A 24,973-nucleotide genomic window follows, 5' to 3' on the forward strand; every position below is an offset into this window, starting at 1 on the left:
GGAACACCCGATCAAATCCACCCCGTCGTAGATATTAGTATTATATAAAAGAATTATAATATATATATTATACAAGCCTTTTATTTTGTCCTATATTTTCTTCTAATAATATAAAGGGAACTATATATTTACATACTAAATGCAGCATTATATAATAATTTCTTTAATATGTATCATTTTACAAGTAAGCATGTTACAAGCTAGTCAGGGCAACTAACTGTGGCACAAAGCAAAAGCTTCGGTAATGATGCACTTGCATCATTATCCCCTGTTCTGCAATATATAGTTACGCCGGCCAGCACCCAACTGGTTGGGCTGTAACAAAGCATTATTACCTTAATTTACCTTCTTTTAGATGATATCTATTATATTTAACCTTTTGTAGGTATATAACGTCTAAGGGACGTTGTATTTGTCTAAGAGGGTGTATTATGATACACTTATAGGCATTTTGCAGCCTTATAAAGCTGAAGCCTAGAATAACTGTTATTCTAGCTAGATCTAGACTAGCCCTACTCTATCAGCAGTATATAGTTACACTAGGATAGGCAGTCTTACATGTAGGCAATACAAGCCGTTTTCCTCTGTCTATTCCTACCCGAAAGGTGCCTCTGCAACACTAAGTTAACGTATGCTTATGCATTGTCACCTTGGCTGTGACCACGCATGTTGATGGTTGCATTTGAAAGCTGACAGGCTCCTGATAGGCTCTAGCGCTTCGACAACTAGAGTGTCAGTCGGTATCGCACCGAGTGGCCGGGGTTGGTTCGTGTGCCAGGCTGAATCTGGAGCAAGTCATAAGAGCTCCGGCACAATATATACAGCAACTCTCACTCGCCTGACCACAGGAGGTTGAACCAATCATTGTTTGAGTTATCTTCTGCTTAATAAGTTTGTTCAGCTTGTCATGCTGCTGCTCCGCCTTTCCCGTTTTTTAACCGCCGCTTGGCTCACCTTGGGGACCTTGGGCGCCCCGTCACCGAGAGACCGGGTCATCCCGCGGACCCACGAGTTGCACCAGCGCCAGGCACCTTCGGTCGGCCAAAAGTGGACGAAAACACAGAGGCTGAGCGACCATGTCGTCTTGCCAGTGCGGATAGGGCTGAAGCAGTCCAATCTGGAAGCAGGACACGACAAGCTCATGGATATGTATGTAATTTTGTTTGCACATCCCGCATGCCACACACTCCAAGCATAGACGGCACAGCTGCAGCGATGCAATTGGGGACTATGAACAAAACATTGTAACTGACTGATCTGGCACTGCGTAAAGCGCCAATCCACATTCCACCAACTATGGGAAGCACATGAGCCCCCAAGAAGTCATCGACTTTTTTGCCCCTGCACAGACTAGCGTAGACATCGTCGTCGACTGGTTGGTCGACTGCGGCATCTCTCGCAGCCGGATTGGGCAATCAGCCAATAGACAGGTAGGTGGTGCATCATGGTGGGAATATCGCCGCCGTCACATCATCCATGGAGCATACACTCGGTTGATACTTTACATGTGCAAGTAGTGGATCCAATTTGACGCCAATACCAGCCAGTTGCAGTCGCTCCTTTACTCGGACTTCTACATCTGGGAGCACTAGGACGGCTCTCAAGACATTGCCACCGAGGAATACCACATCCCAGTCCACGTACATGAGCATATCGACTACGTGACCCCCGGCACAAGGCTGCGCTCGCGATCCATTACCCTCCCTAAGCCGGGGAAGGCTAAGCGAGGCCATGTCAAGCCCGCCATTACCCCATTGCCAGGCTTTCCCAGTCTCAATGCGACTAGCTGTGATACGTACATCACGGCCGAGTGCACCAGAGGTGAGATATACTTGCTTCGTAGCTCACGATCGTGTCGGCGTTGACGTTGAGCAGCACAATACGGAATTCCCAACGGAACGACTTCCGCGGCTGGAAACGAGCTGGGAATATTCGAGGCTCAGAACAGCCACTATAGTCTAAAGGATTTTGATATCTTATGGAGCACCCTTTATCCGTAAGTGCTCATATTCCATCGGGACATGGATGGTCTTGGACCTAATGTCGTTCTAGGTCGTGGGATGTGACCCCAGGGACGTACCCGGAGGAGCGTCTCATTGACGGCGCCATCGGCGCCATCGAGGAAGGCTCTCCGGTGTTCCCGACAAAGCTAGGGCTGGAGTCAGCTTTGGACTTTGACATAGCTTGGCCCCTGATACACCCGCAAAAGCCAGTACTCTACCAGGTCGACGACCAGTACTACGAGTACAAGGGAAGCTTTGAAGGGTTTTTCAACAGTATGAAGCCCACTCTTTCGTTTGGGAGGCTCTTCACCTTATCAGACCTGCTGACAGCCGAACGTTGGCAGCTTTCTTGGATGCCATTGACGGCAGCTACTGCACAGCGGCGCCGAGTGACCTTGACCCGGTGTACCCCAACCCGCACTACGGCGGGTACAAGGGCGCGCTGCAGTGCGGCGTGTTCAAGCCCACCAACGTCATCTCCATATCGTACGTCGGAATCGAGGCGTACCTGCCCGACGCATACCAGGAGCGGCAGTGCCACGAGTGGATGAAGCTGGCGCTGCAGGGCACGACGGTCGTCATGGCGGCGGGCGACAACGGCGTCGGTGGCGAGGGCTCGTGCGAGTGCGAGTGCCTCCGGGGCGGCGCCGGCGACACCGTCTTCATGCCGACCTTCGCCGGCAACTGCCCCTACGTGCTGTCCGTCGGCGCCACTGAGCTGAACCGCGCCTCAAGCAACTCGACGCCCTCTGCTCACGAACTGCCGCTGCACGAGGTCGCGTCCGTCCGCATCTCCAGCGGCGGCGGCTTCAGCAACGTGTTTCCTACTCCCGACTACCAGAAGAAGGCAGTGCGGCAGTACCTGGACACTGTGGCCCCCGACCTACCGTTTTCGGGGTACGAGCAGCCGGTAAAGGACGGCGACTTCACCGACGTCCGCAGTGGCGTGTACAACCGCGTCGGCCGCGGGTTCCCCGACGTCGCTGCTGTGGGGGATAGGGCCATCTTGGTATCGGGCGGAAAGTGGTATGTCGTGGGAGGCACTTCCATGTCGGCTCCTATCTGGGCCTCTGTCCTGACCCTCATCAATGAGGAGCGCATCGCTGCCGGCCAGCCCACCCTTGGTTTTGTGCACCCCATCCTGGTATGACTTTCACTGCGCACTCACCCACACCTATTTCCTCCCCCGATCTAGTTCAACTCTCGCATATGACTGACCTTGCTCAAGTACGCCCACCCTGAGGTTTTCAACGATATCATCGAAGGGAGCAACCCTGGATGCAACTCGACCGGCTTCACGGCGGCCAAGGGCTGGGATCCCGTTACGGGACTTGGGTAAGTCCACACAGGTCTTTCCACCCTGATAAACTCACTAATGCTTTATTGTAAAAGCTCTCCCAACTTTGATAAGCTTCGGAAGCTTCTAACGGGCACTTGAACGGGGTACAACAGATTTCTAGACGGATACTCAGAAGAATGGCGAGTGGTAAGAAGGTTTTGGTCTTTTTAGCATACAACTAGGATCAATAACAACTCTTTCTGTGCAGCCCATTGTCCAACAATCGTGAACCAGTTGGATAGATACTGCATAGCGTAAAGCAACGTCATTGATTCTCGGGATTATGAGCTCAACGAGAACAAAATCATTATTTCATCTTTGATATCAATTGCATTGCACTGTCACCTAAGCACGGTCACTCTGTCATACGGATTCTTCAGAGTGAATCACTTGTCACTCTATCAAAGCGTTTTGAACTACAATCTCGAATATCTGGTCCACTTGAATAACGTAGTACATCAAAACCAGCACTTTCGCCAAACCGAGGCTTGCATTCCGATGGTTCTCAATCGTTCTACATCCTCCAATCTCCCCCAATACACCCATGGGGGGTTCTATCTAATGTCCACTGTGCTCATGGCCAAGGTGCGGCGACTCGGCGGCACCAAGGCTGTCACCCTGCCCATCAGGGTACGCGGGCCCTAGAACCACAATGTTAATGCCCGGATCTCAAGTTGGAAGACGGGTAGCCAAGTCCTTACCCATTGTGGGATGCATCAGCCAGTCTGGCTTCATCATGTCGACAGCACGCTCATGCGTCCACGCGGCCAGTCGGTCCCACCTGACACACTGGTGCGATGTTGCATTGGCAATGGGCATTCGTTGGTCGGCGTGCCAGCTATAGGTGATGAGCCCGATGTCAGCGTGGCACATGGCCGATTGCCGGAGAAAATCAATGCAGTGCTCTGTAAGAGGGTAAGATGTCTGTCAGTCCATAAAGCTATATTTTGCCACGGGTCGAGCCGATGGTCGTGGCGCTGGGGCAAAAGGGGGTTCGGCCATACCGTTATGCAGCCGGTTGAGCTCCTTCTGGTGCGTAGAGAGCCCTGGAAAGTAGTGGTCCGAGTACATGAAGTGGTGGATGCGCTTCAAGCAGTGCAGCTCGTGATAGACGTTCAGAGTGCCGATGTAGCGGCCGCCCTCGGGTACCTCGACGGCCGTGTCCTGCCGCCCATAATGCTGGATATACTCGGGTTCGAGCAGAATGTTCTCGTCTGGCACAGCACACGTGAGCGAGCGAACGAACGCGAAGAGATAAGACGGAAAAGTGCCGTACCATTGAGAAGGTCATGCCACGCCTTGTCGAGCTGCGCGCTCGGCTTGCCGGTGTAGAGGCTCCCGTCTTGAATGCGGTCCTCGAGGTCGAAGCCTTTCTCTGCATACTCCACAACACTTCTGGCCGGGGCTAAACAAGGCATTGCCACTATTAGCCTTTGGAGGTGTGACTAGCCGGAGGAGCATAAAGATGTACTTACAAAAGGGGAGTCCAGGATATCGAGGAGGACTGGCATTGGCAACCAAGGACAGGACAAAGAGATAAATGGCGAACAAAATAACGTGGAAGGCCAGAAAGCGACCGTTTCTCCAGAGGGGCTGGCGCGGTGAAGCTGCCTCTCTGTGTGCAGTGTGGTGGCCCTTTTCGAGCAAGCCGTCGTCCGAGTTGTGGTCCACAGAGATGCGATGTCCGGCAGCTGTGATTCCGCCCAAGATTGAAGAATAGTCTCCTCCCGCTCTGGGCTTCGTTAGCCATGCTCGCTGGCCTAGCTTTTGGAAAAATGCAGTGGTCATGATGTCTAAAGTCCTATAGTTGGCCTAGACAGACAGTTTTCTGAGGAGCAAAGCAATGAGCAGCTGATCATAGAATCCGGGTTACAAGACCATCTCAGCACAGTTCATCTCCATTCCAGGAGGCGGGCTTGTTGGCCCCATTTCCCCCCTTAAGCGCCATTGCTCTTGAATTCCACGTGACCATCTTCTTACAATCGTACGGCCTGTACTTGCTGGTCAGCGCCAGCGCTCGATGACAAGCAAGGCTTGGCGTGGCGGCAAGGGGTCGACTCCTCTAGCCGCACCATGACATGCATGACATGCATGACATGTATGACATGACCTGCAGGTAAAGATGCTGCTTTACTTACCATGACAATACACACATACATTCATACACAACCTCGTACGCGTGACCCACGGCTGCTTCGATGATGTGGTGTCCTGCCCAACCCCGACTTTGGTATCCCCATGAGTCCCCGCGCTCTGGTTTTGTCGTGAATAGGGTCTGTCGGTCGGGAGTACCACCAGCCATCCTACGTGCTGCCGCCATTGTTCATTCGTCTTTCAGTGTTCCCGTTATGATGCATCGCTCGCAACACATTGAGCTTGCCCAAGGCAGCGATGCCGACTCGGTTTCAGACGACGATACGACAGCCGCTCTGTTTGATGCATTTGTGCCGCTGGAGAAAGCACCTGCTCACAATGGCGCTGTAAAGGTGGTTACGCTTCGGGCTATCCTGCTGGGCAGTCTCTGTGGCGCATTAGTCAACGCTTCCAACATCTACCTTGGCCTCAGGGCAGGATGGACGTCGTCGGCGAATATGATTGGTGTATGTGTTATACATGGACCTGAACTGAACTGCGGACTACATGCGTTGCATCGTGACTGATCAGCTGCCCAGGTAGGCCATGGTCGGCTTTGCGGTCCTGAAGAGATACGCAGCCGGGTCGACACAGCCCTTTGGCCCTCATGAAAACAACATAGTGCAGACCGTTGCCACGGCCTCCGGGGGCATGTCGAATGTCTTCATTTCCGGCATTCCGGCCCTGTACCAGCTCGGGCTGCTGCGTACGCCGGTGCAGGATTTCTTCCGCATCGTGTCGCTCGTCGCCGTCGGCGGATACTTTGGTCTCCTCTCCGTGGCCCCGCGTGAGCATTCCATTCTCAGAGCCCGCCTCCAGACGAGCATCCAATTTCTCCATCTTTTTGCTAACTGGCCCGGTAACCCAGTGCGCAAGCTCTTTATCGAGGATGTGGCCCGAGACCTTGATCTCGTTTTCCCCTCCTCCATGGCCACGGCTATGAGCATTCATAGCATGCACTCGGCCGCTGATGGAGAAGAGGCAGCCCGTCCCAAGTTGAAAGCAACCATCTATGCTTTTGGGGCGGCCATGGTGCTCAGGGTCATCTCCCAGTACGCGCCGGGCCTTCTCTGGGTATGTACATAGTAACATCACACCATGACTCCAAGCGCCCAGTTCTTCCACTGCCGCCTCCTGCCGACGTGCGGCTAGAGGCCCATTTCCTAGATTGTCACCTTCACGATCCCAGTCACTAAAAGTAAATATAGGAGTGGCATGTGTTTACCTGGCTCGCGAACGCAAACATTTTCCGCAGTCTGGCCATTGCTGCAGAGAGCTGGGGATGGCTTATAGAGCTGTCTCCAGCGATGATGGGCTCAGGCATGTTGGTTGACTTCAAAGTAGCCTGCTCGTTCTTTGCCGGGTCTGTTCTGGCATGGTAAGTGTCTCCGATCCGCTTTCTCATAGCTCCGAGTACTTTTCCCCCCGCAGTCCATACAACCCTCTGTGTATCAGTAAGCGTAAAACCTCTAACGCTGTCGCTGGTACGAATAAAGGGGGCTCCTAGGACCGTATCTTGTGGAACATGGCATTGCCTTTGGGCAGCCGGTCTCTACCAGTGAGGAGGGATGGGCAGGCCTAATATCGTACAAATCCATGTCAGACGACTTTGCAAGTGTGAGCCACCCAAGTCCCAGGTACTGGTTGCTATGGCCTGGCGTGATTTGCACACTTGCGGTTGCCTTCGCCGGTACGTGTGACAAACCCCTCCCTTAGAAAGAGGAATTCTTGCCGGTCTTGACCTCATGCTGACCAAGGACATTGGAAACAGAGCTATGTTGTCAATGGCGTCTGTTTTGGAATCTCGCACTGATCTCTTCCAAAGCAGCCAGCGCGAGGCTCATGGGACTGCTTATGAGATACAGGCGGAGGTCGTCGGGCAAGTACGACATTTTGGCAGACCAAGACATCCAAGCCACGGTCGAAAATGACAAAGAAGCAGCGAAAAGGGGACCGGGAGAGGAAGACATTGCCACGTGGATGTGGGCGCCCGGTGCCTGCGTACTCGTCATCCTAGCCGTCCTGCTCACATATTGGCAGTTTGACATGCCGCTCCTTGAGTCTGTACTCGCCCTCGTCTTGTCGTTTGGCATGTCGCTCGTTGCCATTCAAGCGACGGGTGCAACGGGTTAGTATCACAACTTCTCGCAACCCATAATATGTCTACTGCTCCAGCATGTGCAGCACATGGTGCCCAGCAGTCGTAGCGAATCACCTCGCTGACTCGACGCCATCCTAGATACGACCCCAATCAACTCCATCTCCAAGGTTTCACAAGCCGTCCTGAGCGGCGTTACACAAGCGACGGGCGGAAGCATAATCGATGCCCAGCGCCTGAACCTGCTCGGCGCCAGCCTCACGAACATAGGGGCCAACCAGGGTGTCGGTACGACTCGTCCCCTCATCCCCTATTTGCATGACATGGAGAGGGGTCATCAACTAACACCAGGTGCCATGGCATCAAAGACCTCATAGGCGACTTTCGGGTCGGCTTTCTCCTGCGCACCCCGCCACGCCTGCAGTACGCCGCCCAACTCATTGGGACACTGGTCGCGACGCTTGTGGCGCCGTCCGTCTTCGTCCTCTTCGCCACAGCGTACCCGTGCATCATCGCCAGCCCATCGTCAGAAGGCGAGACGGGCGCACGAGCGTGCGAGTTCCCGGGGCCCGCGATCGCGGCTTGGCGAGCCGTCGCCGTCTCCGCCAGCGCGCCGACGCCGCCGGTGCCTCCCTCAAGCGCCCGTTTCTCGGCCGGCCTCGCCGTTGTATCGGTTCTCCTGGTCGTGGCGAGGCGCTTCGTGGTCGTCGGCGCGTGGCGGGGGGGCCAGCGCTTCATGCCCAACATGATGATCTTCGCCCTGGCATTTACGCTGCCGTCCCCGCAGACGAGCGTGTCCATGATGCTGGGTGCCGTTGCTGCCAAGGTGTGGCGGTGGAAGGGCCCCGTAGGTTTTGAGAGGAATTTGTTCGCTGTTGCGGCCGGGCTGGTGGCCGGTGAAGGCATTGGGGGAACGGTCAATTGCGTCTTGTCGATTCTGGGCGTCGGGGGCCAGCGATGGTCACTCGGTCTTGGGTGTCCCGCGGGCCGATGTTAGAGGCCTGTCTTATTCGTACGTTCAGATCATGAGAAATGATGTCGGCGCTCAGCATAGCAAACTTATAGCCAGGAATATCACTAAATGAAAAGACTTCAAGTTAGGGTCGAAGCGTACGTCACTGAAATACTTGAGGAGCCAACAGATGCGTTCGGGCATTTGGCTTATAGTCTTCTCGACCTTATAATTATCTCCTCGGCTCTGGCTACACCACCGGAGATTGACAGGGGTTCCATAATTTGATCATTCACTGTAGGACTTGCGATACCAGGTAGTTGAGCATTCTTGTATATTGTTAAAAGTCGAGGCAGAGTTTACCTGTCTGTGATGTACCACGGCCTGATGGACCGAAACCCCCACTGTAGAGCATGTTGTTTGAAATCAGGGAACCACTGTTCGTTGATTAGACGACTTTCTGACACTGATAGGAAGGGGAGAGAAGATATTCAAAGAAGAAGAAGAGCTCACCGGAGTGCCAAAGCCACTTGCCGCGTCCCACCCTTCTACGGCAGGAAACCCATCCGTATCACAACCCGTGGCAGAGCCAACCGTGATATCCCTGAAAGCTTTTGCGCCGCCGCCCGCATACAGCCAAGGGTTCAAGAAGCCCAGAGTGGGTTTGCCCTCGGCGACGAGCGCATCGTTGACCAGAGCCACGACAGCGGCAAAAATGGGCGCCGAGGCACTGGTCCCATCCACGACCCTGGTCGTCCCGTTCCATATCGTCATGATCCGATAGCCCATGGCAGCAACGTCGGGGTAGGCCCGGCCGTGCGGGTTGTAGAGCCCGTCATGCTTCCCACCGAGCCGGGCTATGTACGAGCTGACGGCGTGGTCCTGGTAGCTTGGCCGGGAAAAATACTCGCTGAAGCCCCCGCCGCTCACGAACCCGTTCCGTTCGTTGTAGGCGACCCTCTGCGGGTTGATCCCCCGCGTCGCCGCAACCGACGTGCCGTAGGGGCAGCTCTCGGGGAAGCGTGCTACGAAGCGCAGCGCCGTCCCGTTGGGCGCGTGGCATGTTCCCGGGGCTCCGACGCCCCAGTCGCCCGATCCGAACACAACGGTCACGCCGCGCGCGCCCAGCTGCGCGAAGCCGTTGCAGACCCGCCTGGCGTAGGAGGGGGGAACGGTGTACTCGGTGTCGGCGTACGACGTGCTGATCACGGCGGGGAGCTCGGGCTGGGCGATGACGTGCTGCAGCCAGGCCAGGAAAGGCTCGTTGGTGTTTTCTGGGAACGAGGGGTCGGGGTTGTACGGAGGTAGGGGCCCGCCCGTGCTGTACGTCACCAGGCGTGTGGGATATCCGATGCTGAGCATGACCTGGGCGTCTAGATTGCCCTCGCGGCCCTGACGAATGTCTAGCTGGGACTGGGTGGCGGGCTCCTGTTGGTTGACAGCACCGTTGAAATTCACAGTCGCAAACTCGTCCGCGGCATCCGCAGCCTCTGGTCGATGGTTCTCCAGGTACAGGCGTATGTCGGACCGGTTGTTGAACTCGCCCCAGTAGTTGGAAAGGCCCATACTGTTTGTCTCCGGGGCTTGGGCTGTGTAGCCCAGCGTTCCGTACAAGGCACGGAGACAGATGGGAGCCACAGCGCTTGTATTGCAAGCCTGCTCCGGCGTCAAATCGATAGGGGGGTTGCTGAGGTCTACTCCCTCTGCCGCAGCGACCCCGTCGTCGACGGCCTCTGCGGCATCGTTCAGTGAGGAGGGTGTCGATGCGTTGACCTTGTCATCGCTCCTGCGCCCCTGGCGTGGGCTCTTGGTGGTGAAGAATGATGTTGTCGGGTGGACGATGTCGATTCTGTCATGGAGATGGAGCGGGAGAGACCATTCTGCAGCGCGGACGAGCTCTTGGTCGCCATTTCTGTATACGTGGTACGATGTCTGAAGGAGCCTCTCAGCCGCAGCAATGGTCAAGTCCGGGACGATGACCCAGTCCTTCCCCGTGCTGAACTTGAAGCTGTGTGCACTTATTCCGCACTCCACGAGCCAGTCATGTATGGCGTCGATGGTTTCCTCCGAGGGTCGCATCAATTCCTTGACTTGGTCGGCAGACAGATAGTGCCGAAACCTTTCATGGAACGGGTCTGAAATCTCGTCCAAGTGGCGCTCGAGCTGCCCAGAACTCTCCGGTTGCAGGCCAATATGGAGCGATATGCGGCCATCTTTGGGCGCTCTTGCAACAAGATGCCATCCGCGAGGTACCTCATGACGCTCCTTGATGGGATTCTGAGTGGACCTCGCTGAGACGGTCGGGATGAATGGTGAATGGAGATAACACCAGAGGACTGTTACGATAAGACGACTGGCGATGGACAGCAGCATGATGTTCGAGTATACGGCAGCATGCAACCCGAGAATGGGGCCAAAGCTGGTCAGTCCAGACGGTTGAACATTGCATGTGGCAACATCATGAAGGGAAGCACATGGACTCGGACGAGCAGCTCACAACACCGCTAAGCACGATCAAAATGCCAACCACGACTGGACTATCGAGTGTTGTTGCTTAGCACGACAAAGGTCCACATGCTGTAACGAAACAAACTATGTGAACGCACCCGCTGGGGATGTTTCTGAGTCGAAATGCGGGATAGACGCTTGAGAGGGTGTGTGTGTGTGGCTTGGCACTTACACGTAGGGTCACACCCAATGCAGGGTCATAATGCAGGGTGACACCACAACGGTCAGCTTAGTAAAACAACTCAAACTTCTTACCGCCACATTACAGTGTCACAACCTAAAAGGATTGTCACTTAGTATGTATCATCTTCGAACAGAGGTCACGTGTATCTAGAACGCAGTCAGCTTGCAGCAATGCAACATTGCAGCGCAGGGTTGCCTCGAGCAAGACTGCATGTCTGGAGCCCTGCAGAGCCCTACGACGGTGCGGCCCGCCTGGAAACACATGCCGCGACTCTTTGGCAGGACACTTCCAATGTCCATGTCGTCGTTGCACCTGTGGTCTCTCTCCCTGTTTCATGCTTGAACTGGTTCTTCGTTGTCCAGACATACTGGCCACCACGAAACTGCGCAGGTTGCCGTCGCTTTCGTACTCCCATCTTCAAGACGCCTTTCACCCACAATCCACAATGCAGTCTCAACAAGACTGCGACTTGGACCGACCTTTCAGCCCCGAGGAGGAGCTCGAGAAGAGCTCGATGCACCGGTCGTCGTCTGCCCCTGACAGCGAGTCCTCTTCTTTTCTCAGCGAGAGAGAGATACGGGAGATTCGTTCGAACCATAACTCGCGCCGCCGTCGGTGGTGGTGGGTCTCCTTTGTCCTCGTACATGCCGTTCTGCTTTCTGTATACATTGGGAGCCTGCTGTCTCTGCGCGCCCAAGTGAGCAAGTTGCGAAAGTATGGTCCGCAGCTGGCCAACTGTAAGTTTAGTCCGAGTCAAGCTTGGCCCAGGCGAACGGGGCATACTGGGATGAATGGCTAACATGTGCTCCCAAGCCCCCGCGAACGATGGTGTAGAATGGGAACTCCAGACCTTCATCAACAACAACAATGAACAAGGGCCGTTCTCCGGACCTCCGAGAGAGGAGGTGAATCGGAACTGGCACAAAATCATCAATGGCGAGTTCCGCCATTCCCGCCCGCTTAAACTTGCTTGCCTCGAACTTTCCATGGCTGACTGGGCAGCTAGACGAGAACATTGTTTTGGAGCCGGACTATATGAAAAAGCTCGGCCGGGACCAGTTCGGTGTTGCTGTCCCTGACGGTTCGGGGTTCATCGGCACCTTGAACGTGTACCACGAGCTCCATTGCATTGTATGTAACTAGGGGCGGCTCGATCCCCCTCTGCCTGTTCCCGTAGGCGAGCTATCTGACACGCGCTTCACGCTTACAGAAGCGCCTATATCAATACACCTATCCAGAGGTCTACCCGCAGGGCGACACGCCTGCGGAACAAGCAAGCAGTCGCCAGCACAAAGGTATGAGCCATGATGACACAGACACACTTCCGCCGTTCATCTCCCTCCACTAGCTATAGAAAGCCGCTTACCTGACACGCCATGGATGTAATAACAGATCACTGCTTGGACTTCCTGCGTCAGTCGGCCATGTGCCACGCCGATGTCGGCGTTATTACGTTCCAGTGGTCGCCCAACAGCCTGCTGCCTGTGGCCAACGCGACGCACCACCAGTGCGCCAACTGGGACAAGCTCGCGAAGTGGACCAAGGCGCGGACCGTTGACATGATGAAACCGGGCTGGCTGGTCCACCCTTCCAAAGGTGAAGTTGCGATACATCCAACGCCGCCGTCGCATTCGTTTTTCACGCATTCAGCTAACAGTCCAACTACAGGCCCGGCTTATCCAAATGGGGAGGATTATCACCATTGAAGCAATGCAGCCGCTATTGGAAGTTTCTTGATTGTTTCCAGCACGGACGGGTATGTTCCGTGTGAAATAGGGATATAAGTAGCCAAGGGGAGTAGGTTGGTCGTTCATCGAAAGTAATTGGCAGATTAAACGCGGTTAATACGCTAAACATGCCAAACATTCGACCCTAGAAGCTGTTCAACAGGCCGATTCATACTACTGGTCTTGATTTGGATCTTCAAAGCAGGGTACAAGTGGATCAAGTTGCCCTGTAAGATTGCCTATTGTGCGTGATGGTACCTGGATAGGATAGCAAATGTTTTAAAAAGAATCCTCCTCGTAGAGTATACGCCCAATATCGGGGGCTTTCTGCAAGATTTCCTGTCGGTTCTCGCTCAGCAGAGCCCCCAGGGCTTGGCCATATTTGGCCAAGCACACCGGAGAGTCCCCCATCTTTGAGAGAGAGAAAGTGGCTAGTCGACTTAACCTGCTTTCAAGATCGTCTCCAGCCAGTTCGAAACAAACTGGCCACGTGACAGCATTAGGTCGAACAGACACCTTCCAGAGCCATTTCGCGAGACCCAAGAGGAGGTGCAACTGCTGGGAAGTAGGAATTGAAGAAGAGACAAGTAATAAAAGAGCAACATGTTTGCGTAGGGTTGGCCAGCTCTTGATGCGCCTTGACGGGCTACCACTGTGTGCCTATCGCTAGGCGAATTACCTCTCGGCTTCCCGCAGCCACTGGACCACGATAGGACATGATGCATTCAGCTTGGCAGCGAAGAGTCTCAGCTTTGGTGACGGATCAAATCAAAAGTCCCGTAGCCAGCCTGAACGGCCAACCAGCAGTGGTTAGCGGGTGGGTTGAAGTTGCCAAGACAAAAGGTTAGGTGTTTCTAGTTCTCCCCGCATTCATTCTTTGGTCTGTCTTGTTGTATTGATACAGGATGGATACACATGGTTCTAACCACATTTCAGGGGGCAATCCGATGAGGAAGAGCCGTCTGATTAGTGTTTTTGCCCGTCATGCCAAATCCGCTACATACCAAGGATGGTCCCATCGAAAAGCATCCCGGAGCGCCAAGTGCTTGAGCACCGGAAACCACTGCGGCCAGTGTGTTAGTTCCAAGCGCCAGACGAAGCCCACAGGAGGAAAAAAAAGCAGCCTCGGGCATACAACAAGGAAGAACCTACCGGCGTGCCGAGCCCAGTGGCGGCATCCCAGCCCTCCACGGCCGGGAATCCCATGGTACCGCAGCCGCGGTTCGAGCCGATGGTGACATCGCGCAGGCCAGGGAGGGCTGAGCTGTAGAGCCAGGGGTTCAGGAAGCCCAAGGACGGCCGTCCCTCGGCCAGCAGCGCGTCGTTGATGAGGGCAATGACGGCAGCGAAGGTCGGCGCTGACGCGCTCGTGCCATCGAGCAGGTGTGAAGTGCCGTTCCACACAACGGGGAAGTGGTAGGCCATGGCGGCGACGTCGGGGATTCCCCGACCCTGGGGGTTGTATAGGTCGCCGTGTGTGGTGTTCAGGCCGGCGACGTAGGCCGCAACGGCCGGCTCCTGGTAGCGGGGCCGGGGGAAGTAGTTACTAAAGCCGCCGCCTAATACGTTGATCGAACCATGCCTTGTTGTCAGCATTCTGATGGGGACGACAAAGACCTGGAGGCATCGTGCGATACCCCCCCTTCAAGGGGCTTTGGCAACTCACCCGTGCTGAATCCGCCCCGCGCGTCGAACCCGGCCATGACGGGGTCAAAGTGCCGCGTGCCCCCGACGGCCGTGACGTAGGGGCAAGAGGCGGGGAAGGCCGGCATGAACCTCGGGGTGTCCGCGCCGTCGTTTGAGACACACTTGCCTTCCTTGCCAACGCCCTCATCGCCCGAGGCGACGATGACGCTGACGCCGCGTGCGCCGAGCTGGGCGAAGGCCTCGCAGACGCGGGCGGCATAGCGCGGCGGCACCGTCTGCTCCTCGTCGGCGTACGACACGGACACGACGCGCGGGAGTGCCGCATCGTCGAGCGCCGCCAGGTGGTGCAGCCACTCGAGGTACGGCTCGTTGGAGTTCTGGGCCTTGTTCGAGCTAGGTTGGAACGGCGGCCGCCCGCCCACGTTCCACGCGACCACGGGCACAGGGTGCGCGACGCCCAGCAACGTCTCGACGTCCAGCGCGCCTTCGAGACCCATCGCCCGGCTCATCTGCTCGGGCGTGTTGGGTGTCTGCTGGTCCACCGCCCCGGCCACCAGCACCGTCTCGAAGGAGGTCGCCGCGCCCGCTGCCGCCGCGTCCGGCCGGTACAGCTCGAGGTACTGCGCGATGTCGGAGCGGTTGTTGTTGTGGCCGAGAAAGTTGACGACGCCCACTTTGTTCGTCGCGTTGGCGTCGACGGGCTGCTGCACTTCGTAGTCGAGCGTCCCGTACAGCACCCGTAGACACAGCGACGAGACGGCCAGCCGGTTGCAGGCGTCCGCCACAGTCGGCTTCGGCGGCAGGTCCGCGAGCGCGGGGATGTCGAGGTGGCCACGCTCCACAAGGTCCTCCTCGACGAGCTCCTCGTACGTCGGAACCCGCCCCTCGACCTCCCAGGCGGGCCTCGGGATGCCGCCGTGTCGGTCCTGGGGTACGCTGCGGAGGAACGAGTTGGTCGGCTGCACGACGTCGATATGGCCGCGCAGGTGTTCCGGTAGGGACCATTCCAGGGTGCGCACCAGCACGTCCCCGTCGCTGTCGCTTTCAAAGTGGTAAAACTCGGCGTCTAGGAGAGTCTCGGCCGTCCGGACGGGAACCGAAGCCCGGATCCAATCCCTGCCGGGCGTCATGTCATATCGAGTGATGCCGTGTTCAATGAGCCAGTCTTCTGCCTTCCGGACTGTCTCGGCGGACGGCTTGAGCAACTGTGCCACATCGGATCCGGAAAGGTGGTGACCGTAGGATCTATGGGATGGACTGGATACTGCAGGTAGTAAAACAAGGCAAGAAGTCAGCTTGATAGAGGTTGGTAGCAGCCTTGCGCCTTGGGCACTTGCATTCGTACAGTCTCCGTTCTAGTTCTTTGAAGCCGTCATGCTTCAGGCCGATTTGCAAATGAACGACGGTGTCTGTCTCGGCACGCGTAGTGCGTTTCCATCCCAGGGGTGACCGGATGGAATCGCGAATTCTCTGCGACTGTTGCTGTTGGCTGATCTGTGACCGTGGAAAGCCGCGCACCAGTGTCGCAAAGAGGACACACAGAAAAAGCAGCATCATCAACGAGGACGTTGCGTGGCGCGACATTCTGCGGTGACTCTGTGTCTTCTGAATGCGAGGCCAACACGCAAATCGCAAGTCCTAAAACTGGCACAGGCTGCGATGGTGTTGGCGCAACCTCGCAGGAAGACGCTGGGAAGCTCGGTGTAGCACGAATAAAACAGTTCAACTGTACGTCCTGTCTCAACGCCATCACTGCATAGCACAGGACTTCTTCGTATGGCAGCCTGGAATGCAAACAAGCTCGGGTCGACGCCGCGGTAGGCGGGCAAAACAACTGGGCCAGCCGCTTACCCCTGTGTCAACAACTAAGCTTGCCTCCTTACCATGCATCCAGCCCGGTCATGGATGGATGGCTCCATCGCGGTCCGGGAGGCGCCGGCGTATGCACGGTCATGCAGGATCAGGATCCATGCTAGGCGACGGGTACCATGCATGAGGGCATCCCCATCCCGGTGCCACTACTAAGCAGTGTACATCGTACGGCGCCTACGTACCGATGGTGCCAACGAGCCCAGGGCGTCTCGTGCTATGAGTTGGAAACGGGGTCGACCGGCGCCCATTTCTCTCCAAAACCAACCCATAGATACTAAGAAGCCTCGGCCGGGCAAACTGGACCAGGCGCCCAAGACAGCTCACGCGCACTTTCATATACCCCCCTCTCTTTGGGATCTGAGCCCACGAATCCAAGATACGGCCACCGCCTCTGCCATGGCCATCCGCCGAGCAATCTCAGAGCCGGGCCAGGGAAGGTCCTGGTCCAGGTTTCTCCTGGCCCTGTACGCTCTGCACGCGCTTCTGCTCGCTTCCGTTCGCGCCGAGCCGGTACAGTACTGTCGGTTCGGCGATCCCGCCAGGCCCAACGCGGCGGCCGACTTCTGCCTCGGCCTCGCCACGTCGCGCAACGCGAGCACGGGCGCGCACGACGTCTACATGACACTTACGCACACGCGGCCGCGGCGGTCAGCCGCGGGCTGGACTGCCGTCGGCACCGGCGACAGCATGACCGGGTCGCTCATGTTCATCATCTACGGCGACCCGGCGTCGGGGGAGCAGCCCATCGTCAGCGTCCGCGCAGCCACCGGCCACCATCAGCCGCGGCTGCTGACGCGGGCGCAGATGAGCGGCGGCGACCTGCGCGTACTGCGGTCCGACTGGATGCCGGCCACAGCATCGCAGTCCGTGACGGCCTCCATCTCGCTCGTATGCTACTCGTGCACCCTGTGGCCGGGCGACGGCGGCGGCAGCGGCACTCTCTCGGCAACGGCCACGGCGCAGCCGTGGATCTGGGCCTGGAATCAGGCCCAGGCCTTCGACGTCTACAGCTACGACGCGCACCTGCGCATGCACGCACATCACGCCGGCAACGGCGGCTGGGGCCGCTTCTACGTCGACATGGCGCGCGCCGACCAGAGCGCCGGCGCCCACCTGCCCTCGGTGCCCGTCATCCGGCCGGGAGTCGCCGCCCTGGGCGCTTCGGAGCTCCCCCCGGGTCTCGGCCTCGCGGGCTGGATGGCAGGAAGTCCCGTGCTCCGGCTTCATGGCGGCCTGATGGCGCTGGCCTTCCTCGCGGCCTTCCCCGCCGGCGTCGTGGCCATGCGCTCCGGTTGGCGCCGCGCCTTCACATACCACTGGATGCTGCAGGCCCTGGCCTCGGCGGCCGTGGCCGGCGGTGTCGCGGCCGGGCTGGCGCTGCAGCGCGAAATCAACACGGCGCATCAAGTGCTCGGCCTCGCGCTCGCGGGCGCGCTAGGCCTGCAGGCGTACCTGGGCTGGAAGCATCACGTCGACTTTGTGCGCGTTCGGCGGCGCACCTACATATCGTATGCGCACATATGGACTGGCCGGGCCGTCATGCTTGGCGGTCAGGCAAATTTGCTCCTGGGCTTGCTCCTTCACGGTGTCGCCGGTCTACACGTTGGCCTCGTGGCCGCCTTCATCGTCCTGCAGTCGTCGCTGCTGGCGGTATGGCTCCGACGCCGGGCCAAGGCGGCCGAGGCACGGGCGCGGGTCGCCAAGTATGACGCGTTGGAGGCCCATGACGATGAGGATGAGGAAGAGGAGTCCGCGTTCGTGATTGCAAGCCCGGAGGAGATGGATATTGGTGAGGAGGGAATGGACCTTAGCAAAGAGATGGAATAAATTAACGCGACTTTCAATGACGTCAGCGACCCACTTTCCGGTACCCCACCCCAACAGAAACAGAACCAGAAACAGAAACAACCATCGCAATTTGTCCCATCGACCGCGGCATGGCTCCAGACCCACTTCAATCTCCGCACCACAATCACGTGGCTAGAACACAAGACGCAATAACATTTACCCCATGTTATTTTCTATGGCATCACCACTAAATTCATCATCATCAGTTATGTCACAATGTCTTCTTATGATTCTAATGCCTTCGATGCCTCCGATGCCTCCGGCGCCACCTCCGTACGGGATTGTGTAGAGGTACACCCTTCCGACCTGGCCGTCGCCTGTACCTAAAATTACCTGCTAGAACGGTGCAATAACAGCACCGTCCGGCCTAACAAAGCTCCTGTTAAAGTAGACAATGCCACAACCCAATCCAGATGAAAGTGAGGCGGTCTATAGGAATGTCAGATGCACAGCTAGAACGGAATTTGCTAGCAAAATAACTAAGTTCTAATAGTACATACATTTTAGTCCTTCTTCTTAGTACATGAAAGAATAGCTTTAAGTTAAAGCTATGCTTAACAATATGCTAGGGTATAACTGCATGATATAGTTGGCCTGCCCTCTGCTAGGATGCAGCTGTTATAACAATAGAAATGCGTCCCTTTTAGAGTAGATCTTAAGAATCGGGCGACCGCGGGTGACCGAGAACGGGACAAGCATGGTACCTTACTAAGCGTTTTAACCAAGCACTTTAGTACACAAGACCCACCCGTCGCTCCCTAAGTCGGCTAAGGTGCAAGTCCACCCAATCCTTAACTCTTACTTAACTTAATTTAGCATTTCTACAACCACAACTTTGTCGTATTCGCTGATTTTCCCCATGAGAGACTGGAAGTCTCAACTCTTCCACAGCTCGCCCACCTTGCATTGTATTTATATTGACTAGCGATGTTAATATATCGCCCTTGCGTCTTCGATTTAAAGTGCTTTTGTAGCAATATTTTCTCTATTCTTCTTGCTTATTAACCTAACTTTATGTAATCACACTTGTGTTTTACAGTATGCCTTTTATGCCGTTTTTTTGTATCCGTTAGAACTGGCTTTGTTTCCCCTTCTTGTGCTAAATATAACAATAAGTTAATTTATTAGTCACCTTTATACATTGCTTACTTTGTAATCCCTAAACGCTAAAAAGGTCTCTTTTACCTGGTTATAGTATAATGGAGCCTTTCCTGGCTCTTTGTAGAGATGCCTAATGCCTCCGCCTAACCTAAACGAAGCCTGCAGTCGAGACCCCTCTTTCTAATAAGCTTTGGCGACTTGCAAGGCCTGTCTTGGGGCTCTTCCGCGGACTCCGGTGCAGACACAGACAACAGGTTACCCCGAAAGAGTACTACAAGGAGGTCAAGTATAAAGCTTTTACACAAATCAACAGGACGGGGAATATTTCATCTGTCAACACTTCTACAATCTCTCTTTACTAGCCAACTGATTACAGCTTCAATTACCACAGCATTTTAAAATGCCGTCCATGCAACCATTTGCCACGAAGGTCATCGCAGTTACCGGCGCCGGCAGCGGCATCGGCCGTGCGACTGCCATCTACTTGGCCCAAAGGGGTGCAACACTCGCCATCTCAGATGTCAACAAGGCCTCCCTGGACGCAGTTGCTGCAGAAATACTCGCCGAGATCCCTAGTGCGAAGGTGTTGACCTCGGCTATTGACGTGAGCAAGGCTGATCAAGTCAAGTCATGGATCAGCCAGACCGTTGCCAAATTTGGCAAATTAGACGGTGCCGCCAATATTGCCGGGACAGCTGGTCGCGAACAACAAGGTGATCCCGTGGACGCGCAGACTGATATAGACTGGAACTTTGTCCTCGACGTCAACCTCACGGGCACTATGTACTGCCTTCGTGAAGAGCTCCAGGTTCTCTCCGAGGGCGGATCTATCGTGAACGCCTCGAGTGTGTTGGGCTTGCGCAGCTCACCTACTCCCGGAGGCAGCCCGTACGTTGCCAGCAAGCACGGCGTCCTCGGATTGACTAGGTCTGTTGCGAGGGAGTATGGCCACAAGAACATCCGTGTCAATTGCGTCAACCCGTGAGTTGAGCCAAGAATCACTTGGGGAAAAAAAGAGAAAAGCTGATTGACCACGTGCAGAGGTGCAATTGCCACCCCTATGATGGGCTCTTACCATGGCCAAGAAAACCCGTTGCCGGAGTACATCAACCCCCCTATCACTCGGTGGGGAACTCCCCTGGAGGTGGCGCAACTGATTGGATTCCTGCTGGGAGACGAGTCCCGCTATATCAGCGGGACTTCGGTTGTCATTGATGGGGGCTTGATTTGTTAGTTATGGAAGGCGCAGGAGTGGAAATGAGACTTTGAGCAGCAGAGGCGACAGAGATGTTAGCCCTGTCACGAAGTAGCGACTTGATCTGTTTTCTCTCGTTTGTTGCCCTCCCACCCTCATCACGGATGGGTGAACCTTGGTAATTTAAAGAGGTGTTACTGCAAGAAGGGGGGAGCAATAACGCAGAGCTTGCACGTTAGGGTCAAGGGATCAAATGCTTGAGGACTGTGACATAATAGGTATTGGCTCCAACAAGAACCAATGATAGCCTTGTAGACTAAGAACATACAAACTGGTAACTGTCACTTCGTCGACCCGGCACGACAAGGCTTCAGTCCTCCATTAGCTCTGAGGAGAAGTTTGTACTGTAGAACTCTGTGGCAAGGAATACATGCATACAAGATGCGACCCACTCCACAGATCTTTATGCCGAGTCCGAGTCGGTGCATTAATCCGGCGAGGTGGGATTTTGCCGATATGGGGTGACACCGGCTCATTGCTTAGAGTATTACGATGCGTTTCACAAAGTTTGCAGATGGCCACTTGAGCCATCCAAATACCGTTTTTTACATCAAGCACCTACAGCCATTAAGAAGTCTAATCGATCGGTAGTCCGGCGGATGCCGATAAGTCTAAACCTAGTCGTAATCTACTATCTAAGGACTGTGGAACCGTTCGGCGTCACGATCGCATGTCAGGGCCCGCGGAGACCGATTGTACAGCTCGCCTACACAATCTAATATGATATCTCGGCTACGAAGTAGGAGCAGGAGTACGTACTATCGTTCTATAAATATATATATATATACCGCTAGTTCTTCTTATTTTCTAGCCTGTGAAGCTTAATATCTAACACTGCTATTATGTGTTATAGAAGCCTAATCTTCTAACTCTAGCTAGGCCCTTGCCCTCTTCATCTTCCTATAGGCGCTAGCTGTAATATGTATGCTTAAAAGCGTAAAGAACGCCTTATTGCTAGCCTAGATGCTAATTAATTATTTTAATAGCTTTCTTTACCTATAAATATATAAAGGCTGTACTATTAAGCTTCTTTTTAATTATTAAGCCTACCTTAAAAAAACTATATGCCCTCGCCCAGCGTGAAAAAGAAACATTTAGCCAGCGTTCCAGTACATATTAATCTCCTTAATCCTGAAGACTGCGTTCTGGGCCGGCGGCCCTGCACTCCAGTATTTATCGCCGTCAGCCCAGTTGTTGAAAACCCAAGTGCCAGCTACCGATGGAACGTTCTTCGTCGAACTCCAGACCAGCTTTCCGTCAACGTAGAAATTTGTTAGGCCAGGCAGCCAGTCCAAGCGGTACTCGTGCTCAGTAGTCGTCGGATTTGCTGGCAATGCCACGGGATTTGTCGTCTTCAGCCCACTACCATCCACAGCTTGGTTTGAAAGCCAAAGATATCGCGTTCCAGATTTAGCGTTGGCAGATTTGGCTGCATCCGTGTTGCTGTTGGATTGTCCATTCGATAGGAACTCAATGTCGGTTTCTTGGGTATCTGACTGATAGAAAAACATTCCTGTGTCACTGTTAGGATCCGACTTGGAAAACAGAGAGATTGAAATCTTACCATTGCAGACTCCAGCCGGCTCAGAAAGAATAGCAACTGTCCGAACAGATGCGTACTTGATTTTTGATGTAGTTGTAACTTCAGCCGAACTGAAAGACTTGCTTCTCACCCAAAGTTGTAGGTAGCCTTTACCAACAATCACATTCGCAGGTGAAAAGGAGTAAGTGTCGACTGGGTAGTTGCTGGCTTTTAGGCCCGCCGGTAGGGAGGTTGCCTTGCTGAAATCGAAGTATGAATTCTTCTGGAAGCTGTATTTATTGTCGACTATCCAATTTCCTTTCGTGTATACGGCTGGCGCAGAACGTTGCGCGGCCACCAAGCCTACGACAAAATAGGCAAGCACAATCGATAAGGAATGCATAATGTATTGAAAGGCTTGTGTTGATGGTGAGTTTGCTCCCTCCTCTAATTTCCACCCTCGACTCCATCATATATACAGTTTGACGCCTTCAAGGCCTCATGAAAGCGGCCGATGATCGTCCTAGACAAATTTCTCGGCCCTCGGCGTAGCGCTCTCCCGTGCGGTCTAGACGCTCTTAGGGTCTCTTGGCTGTGACCGGCGGCTATGACTCCACGGGTAAGACATTCACAGTACGCCAGAAAAATTCGAGACAACTTAGGAGATTTTATCTGTCCGGCTGTTTTCAGGGTGCGCTTAGCCCCAATGCGGCATTCTGACGACGCTTTTAGCCTAAACGGCTGGAAAGGCTCCTTTCATGCAACAGCCGCAAGGTAAGCCAAGCTGGCGATTTTCAACGTAGGCATAGGTGTCTTAGCATGCTTGCGGCTCACTATCACATTTAGATGTCTGATAGTAGTATTTTCTACTAAAAGGTAGCTAAGGTTAATACCTAATAATTATACTAGGTCTTACTAGCTTATAGATGCTGGTTTCTTGCTACTAAGCCTCATCGTCCAGGGGAGGGTCAGGCACTAGAGGTTGCCCACTCAACTCTCTTCCATCAACCCAATTGCCGTGGACTTGGGCACGCATGCGTAGAGGAAGCTCTATAACAGCAAGAGGATCCTCAAAACATTTCGTGTCCAAAATGACAAGGTTCGTAAGGTTAACATCAAGGCGGTCGACTGCGAATATAATGTACCCATCGCCCTCTGGGGAGTCGTCTGATCGTGGAATAAACACAGGTTCTTGGCATCGACAGTGCGTGCCAGGTGAGTAGACCTTCAACTCATTCGTGCGTTTGTTCAGCATTGCTGTGGCGTTCAGGCCCTGGAAAATGTGTGCCGCGCTGAAAGGTTCCTTCGAGCTCGAGTGGAATACATTCATGAACACATGATCATGCGGCTTGCAGTAGTAGCGTTCGTCGATTCGAGGGAATTCGTTTGGAATGTCGACTAGAAGGGTTGGATCCGCAAGTACCGCCTGGTCCGGTTGAGTAACGTCGATCTCGAATCGGACAAAGTCAACAACCGTGGTGACCGGGATTGTTTCTTTTTGTTGGGTGCTCCAAAATGGAAACAGAGGGTTGTTTGGCCAAGTACCTTCGAAGAGAACCTTGCCGTTATCTTCCCAAGCGCCACCAGTATGAACGATTTCCGAGTTCGACCGATGAGTGTATGTCCGAAACTCATATGGTTTCCATCCTGACCCGGCCAAAGGTTGATCTGGGCGGCGAGGTGCAACAATGAAGGTTGTGGGCCGCTCAGTGTCCCAGGAAAGTCTAGATTTCCCCACATCCTTCTTCGGGTCTGACGGACTAACAGGCCACTGGCAGAAAACCAGCCAGTTGTTTGTAATAGCGACGTCGTGTATTGGGCCAACGGCCTTGGGCAGAATCCGATGAAGATTTTTGACTTCGCCCTGTCGAGTGATGGAATAGGAAATGAGTTCTCTGAAGTCGGAGCTAAATCCCCAGGTAATGAGTTCGTCAACACCCTGGTCGATCTTGGGATGGCCCGTAAAAGTTGCCGAGCCAGATACTTGGCTGCCGTAAGGATTAGTGCCCGTGGTCTTCAATGTGTCGGGATCCATGGTCCACGCTTGTCCTCCTTCGCTTAGAGCGTGCAGCTTGCCAGCCCAATGAACAACATTGATGTTGGAAGCCTGATCCGTGACAGCACGAACACATGGATGGTCCCGCATGGGATGGCCCACGATGTCGACGAAGAAGCTTTTCTTGCGGTTTCGCTCGACTTTGTAACGGTCGTTCTGTACGTATCTGATTTTGAAGTCCACCTGGCCCTTGTGGATGCGAAAAGCGCTGACAGCGCCATGACCTTCTAGTGGACTGTGACCCTCAAGTGTGGGTGTGAAATGATCTCCGGCGACTCGGTAGAAAGTTCCGTCAATATTATCTGGTATAGTGCCTCGAACCATGACGTCCCCAATCTCCCCTTCCAGGCGGATTGGCATGTCGAAACCACCAAGATCTTCTGACCAGTGCCATCGAGATTGAAGGTTCTCTGCTCCCTTGAGAGGTACTGGTTGAGCTGCCATCGTGACTGAAGATGATGTAGTTGAGCAAAGAGTATATAGTATAAGGGTTGCAGCAATCAAAGGAGTTGTAAGCTCTGAAAAGGACTGATATAACCGTGCTGTCTTCTAAGTTTATATAAATCGACCAAAAAAAACTTTTACAGTTTAGATATCACCATTCACTAGTAGAGGCATGTCCTCGGGCCCTCAACTGCTCATCGGTACCGAGCTGCTCAGTGTGCCCCGAATCTTGTTCCCTGTGCGGAGCCTGCAAGTCAAACGTCCAATATAAATGGAACGCGTTC

At 54.5% G+C, this 24,973-nt stretch overlaps 10 protein-coding genes across 10 annotated transcripts; 5 read left to right on the forward strand and 5 right to left on the reverse strand.

The window, feature by feature from the left end:
- Nucleotides 1–907: 907 nt before the first annotated feature.
- On the forward strand, nucleotides 908–3,441 carry CDEST_07605 (Putative peptidase S53, activation domain, Sedolisin domain, peptidase S8/S53 domain superfamily; the record flags this gene model as incomplete). The annotated part of the gene is made up of 8 exons (XM_062923764.1): nucleotides 908–1,149; nucleotides 1,274–1,430; nucleotides 1,593–1,821; nucleotides 1,876–1,996; nucleotides 2,053–2,276; nucleotides 2,348–3,147; nucleotides 3,232–3,338; nucleotides 3,396–3,441. The coding sequence occupies 8 exons, from the start codon at nucleotides 908–910 to the stop codon at nucleotides 3,439–3,441; spliced, it is 1,926 nt and encodes a 641-aa protein (XP_062779815.1).
- A 459-nt stretch (nucleotides 3,442–3,900) lies between these two features.
- On the reverse strand, nucleotides 3,901–5,130 carry CDEST_07606 (Putative mycotoxin biosynthesis protein UstYa; the record flags this gene model as incomplete). The annotated part of the gene is made up of 5 exons (XM_062923765.1): nucleotides 3,901–3,983; nucleotides 4,044–4,247; nucleotides 4,347–4,556; nucleotides 4,619–4,747; nucleotides 4,818–5,130. 5 exons carry the CDS (start codon nucleotides 5,128–5,130, stop codon nucleotides 3,901–3,903), a joined length of 939 nt encoding a protein of 312 aa, XP_062779816.1.
- A 563-nt stretch (nucleotides 5,131–5,693) lies between these two features.
- On the forward strand, nucleotides 5,694–8,570 carry CDEST_07607 (Putative oligopeptide transporter, OPT superfamily; the record flags this gene model as incomplete). Its single annotated transcript, XM_062923766.1, is given in 8 exon segments — nucleotides 5,694–5,942; nucleotides 6,019–6,549; nucleotides 6,684–6,853; nucleotides 6,972–7,165; nucleotides 7,192–7,349; nucleotides 7,360–7,603; nucleotides 7,715–7,861; nucleotides 7,942–8,570. The coding sequence occupies 8 exon segments, from the start codon at nucleotides 5,694–5,696 to the stop codon at nucleotides 8,568–8,570; spliced, it is 2,322 nt and encodes a 773-aa protein (XP_062779817.1).
- A 314-nt stretch (nucleotides 8,571–8,884) lies between these two features.
- On the reverse strand, nucleotides 8,885–10,898 carry CDEST_07608 (Putative peptidase S53, activation domain, peptidase S8, subtilisin, Ser-active, Sedolisin; the record flags this gene model as incomplete). Its single annotated transcript, XM_062923767.1, has 2 exons — nucleotides 8,885–8,962; nucleotides 9,039–10,898. The coding sequence occupies 2 exons, from the start codon at nucleotides 10,896–10,898 to the stop codon at nucleotides 8,885–8,887; spliced, it is 1,938 nt and encodes a 645-aa protein (XP_062779818.1).
- A 764-nt stretch (nucleotides 10,899–11,662) lies between these two features.
- Nucleotides 11,663–12,923, forward strand: CDEST_07609 (Putative mycotoxin biosynthesis protein UstYa; the record flags this gene model as incomplete). Its single annotated transcript, XM_062923768.1, has 6 exons — nucleotides 11,663–11,954; nucleotides 12,031–12,122; nucleotides 12,220–12,348; nucleotides 12,428–12,512; nucleotides 12,610–12,813; nucleotides 12,886–12,923. 6 exons carry the CDS (start codon nucleotides 11,663–11,665, stop codon nucleotides 12,921–12,923), a joined length of 840 nt encoding a protein of 279 aa, XP_062779819.1.
- A 692-nt stretch (nucleotides 12,924–13,615) lies between these two features.
- CDEST_07610 (Putative peptidase S53, activation domain, peptidase S8, subtilisin, Ser-active, Sedolisin) lies at nucleotides 13,616–16,857 on the reverse strand. The gene is made up of 4 exons (XM_062923769.1): nucleotides 15,929–16,857; nucleotides 14,611–15,855; nucleotides 14,097–14,503; nucleotides 13,616–14,007 (listed from the first exon to the last, which is right to left on the reverse strand). The coding sequence occupies exons 1-4, from the start codon at nucleotides 16,173–16,175 to the stop codon at nucleotides 13,927–13,929; spliced, it is 1,980 nt and encodes a 659-aa protein (XP_062779820.1). The 5' UTR covers nucleotides 16,176–16,857; the 3' UTR covers nucleotides 13,616–13,926.
- Nucleotide 16,858: 1 nt separating this feature from the next.
- Nucleotides 16,859–18,741, forward strand: CDEST_07611 (Putative DOMON domain, cytochrome b561/ferric reductase transmembrane). The gene has a single exon (XM_062923770.1). The coding sequence runs from the start codon at nucleotides 16,860–16,862 to the stop codon at nucleotides 18,288–18,290; it is 1,431 nt and encodes a 476-aa protein (XP_062779821.1). The 5' UTR covers nucleotide 16,859; the 3' UTR covers nucleotides 18,291–18,741.
- Nucleotides 18,742–19,812: 1,071 nt separating this feature from the next.
- CDEST_07612 (Putative short-chain dehydrogenase/reductase SDR, NAD(P)-binding domain superfamily) lies at nucleotides 19,813–20,646 on the forward strand (the record flags this gene model as incomplete). Its single annotated transcript, XM_062923771.1, has 2 exons — nucleotides 19,813–20,393; nucleotides 20,454–20,646. The coding sequence occupies 2 exons, from the start codon at nucleotides 19,813–19,815 to the stop codon at nucleotides 20,644–20,646; spliced, it is 774 nt and encodes a 257-aa protein (XP_062779822.1).
- A 1,115-nt stretch (nucleotides 20,647–21,761) lies between these two features.
- Nucleotides 21,762–22,592, reverse strand: CDEST_07613 (Putative glycoside hydrolase family 16, concanavalin A-like lectin/glucanase domain superfamily; the record flags this gene model as incomplete). Its single annotated transcript, XM_062923772.1, has 2 exons — nucleotides 21,762–22,180; nucleotides 22,232–22,592. 2 exons carry the CDS (start codon nucleotides 22,590–22,592, stop codon nucleotides 21,762–21,764), a joined length of 780 nt encoding a protein of 259 aa, XP_062779823.1.
- Nucleotides 22,593–23,132: 540 nt separating this feature from the next.
- Nucleotides 23,133–24,689, reverse strand: CDEST_07614 (Putative carotenoid oxygenase; the record flags this gene model as incomplete). The annotated part of the gene is made up of 1 exon (XM_062923773.1): nucleotides 23,133–24,689. One exon carries the CDS (start codon nucleotides 24,687–24,689, stop codon nucleotides 23,133–23,135), a length of 1,557 nt encoding a protein of 518 aa, XP_062779824.1.
- Nucleotides 24,690–24,973: the final 284 nt, after the last annotated feature.

The sequence above is a fragment of the Colletotrichum destructivum genome, chromosome 5 (assembly GCF_034447905.1).
Source record: "Colletotrichum destructivum chromosome 5, complete sequence".
Classification (NCBI taxonomy): domain Eukaryota; kingdom Fungi; phylum Ascomycota; class Sordariomycetes; order Glomerellales; family Glomerellaceae; genus Colletotrichum; species Colletotrichum destructivum.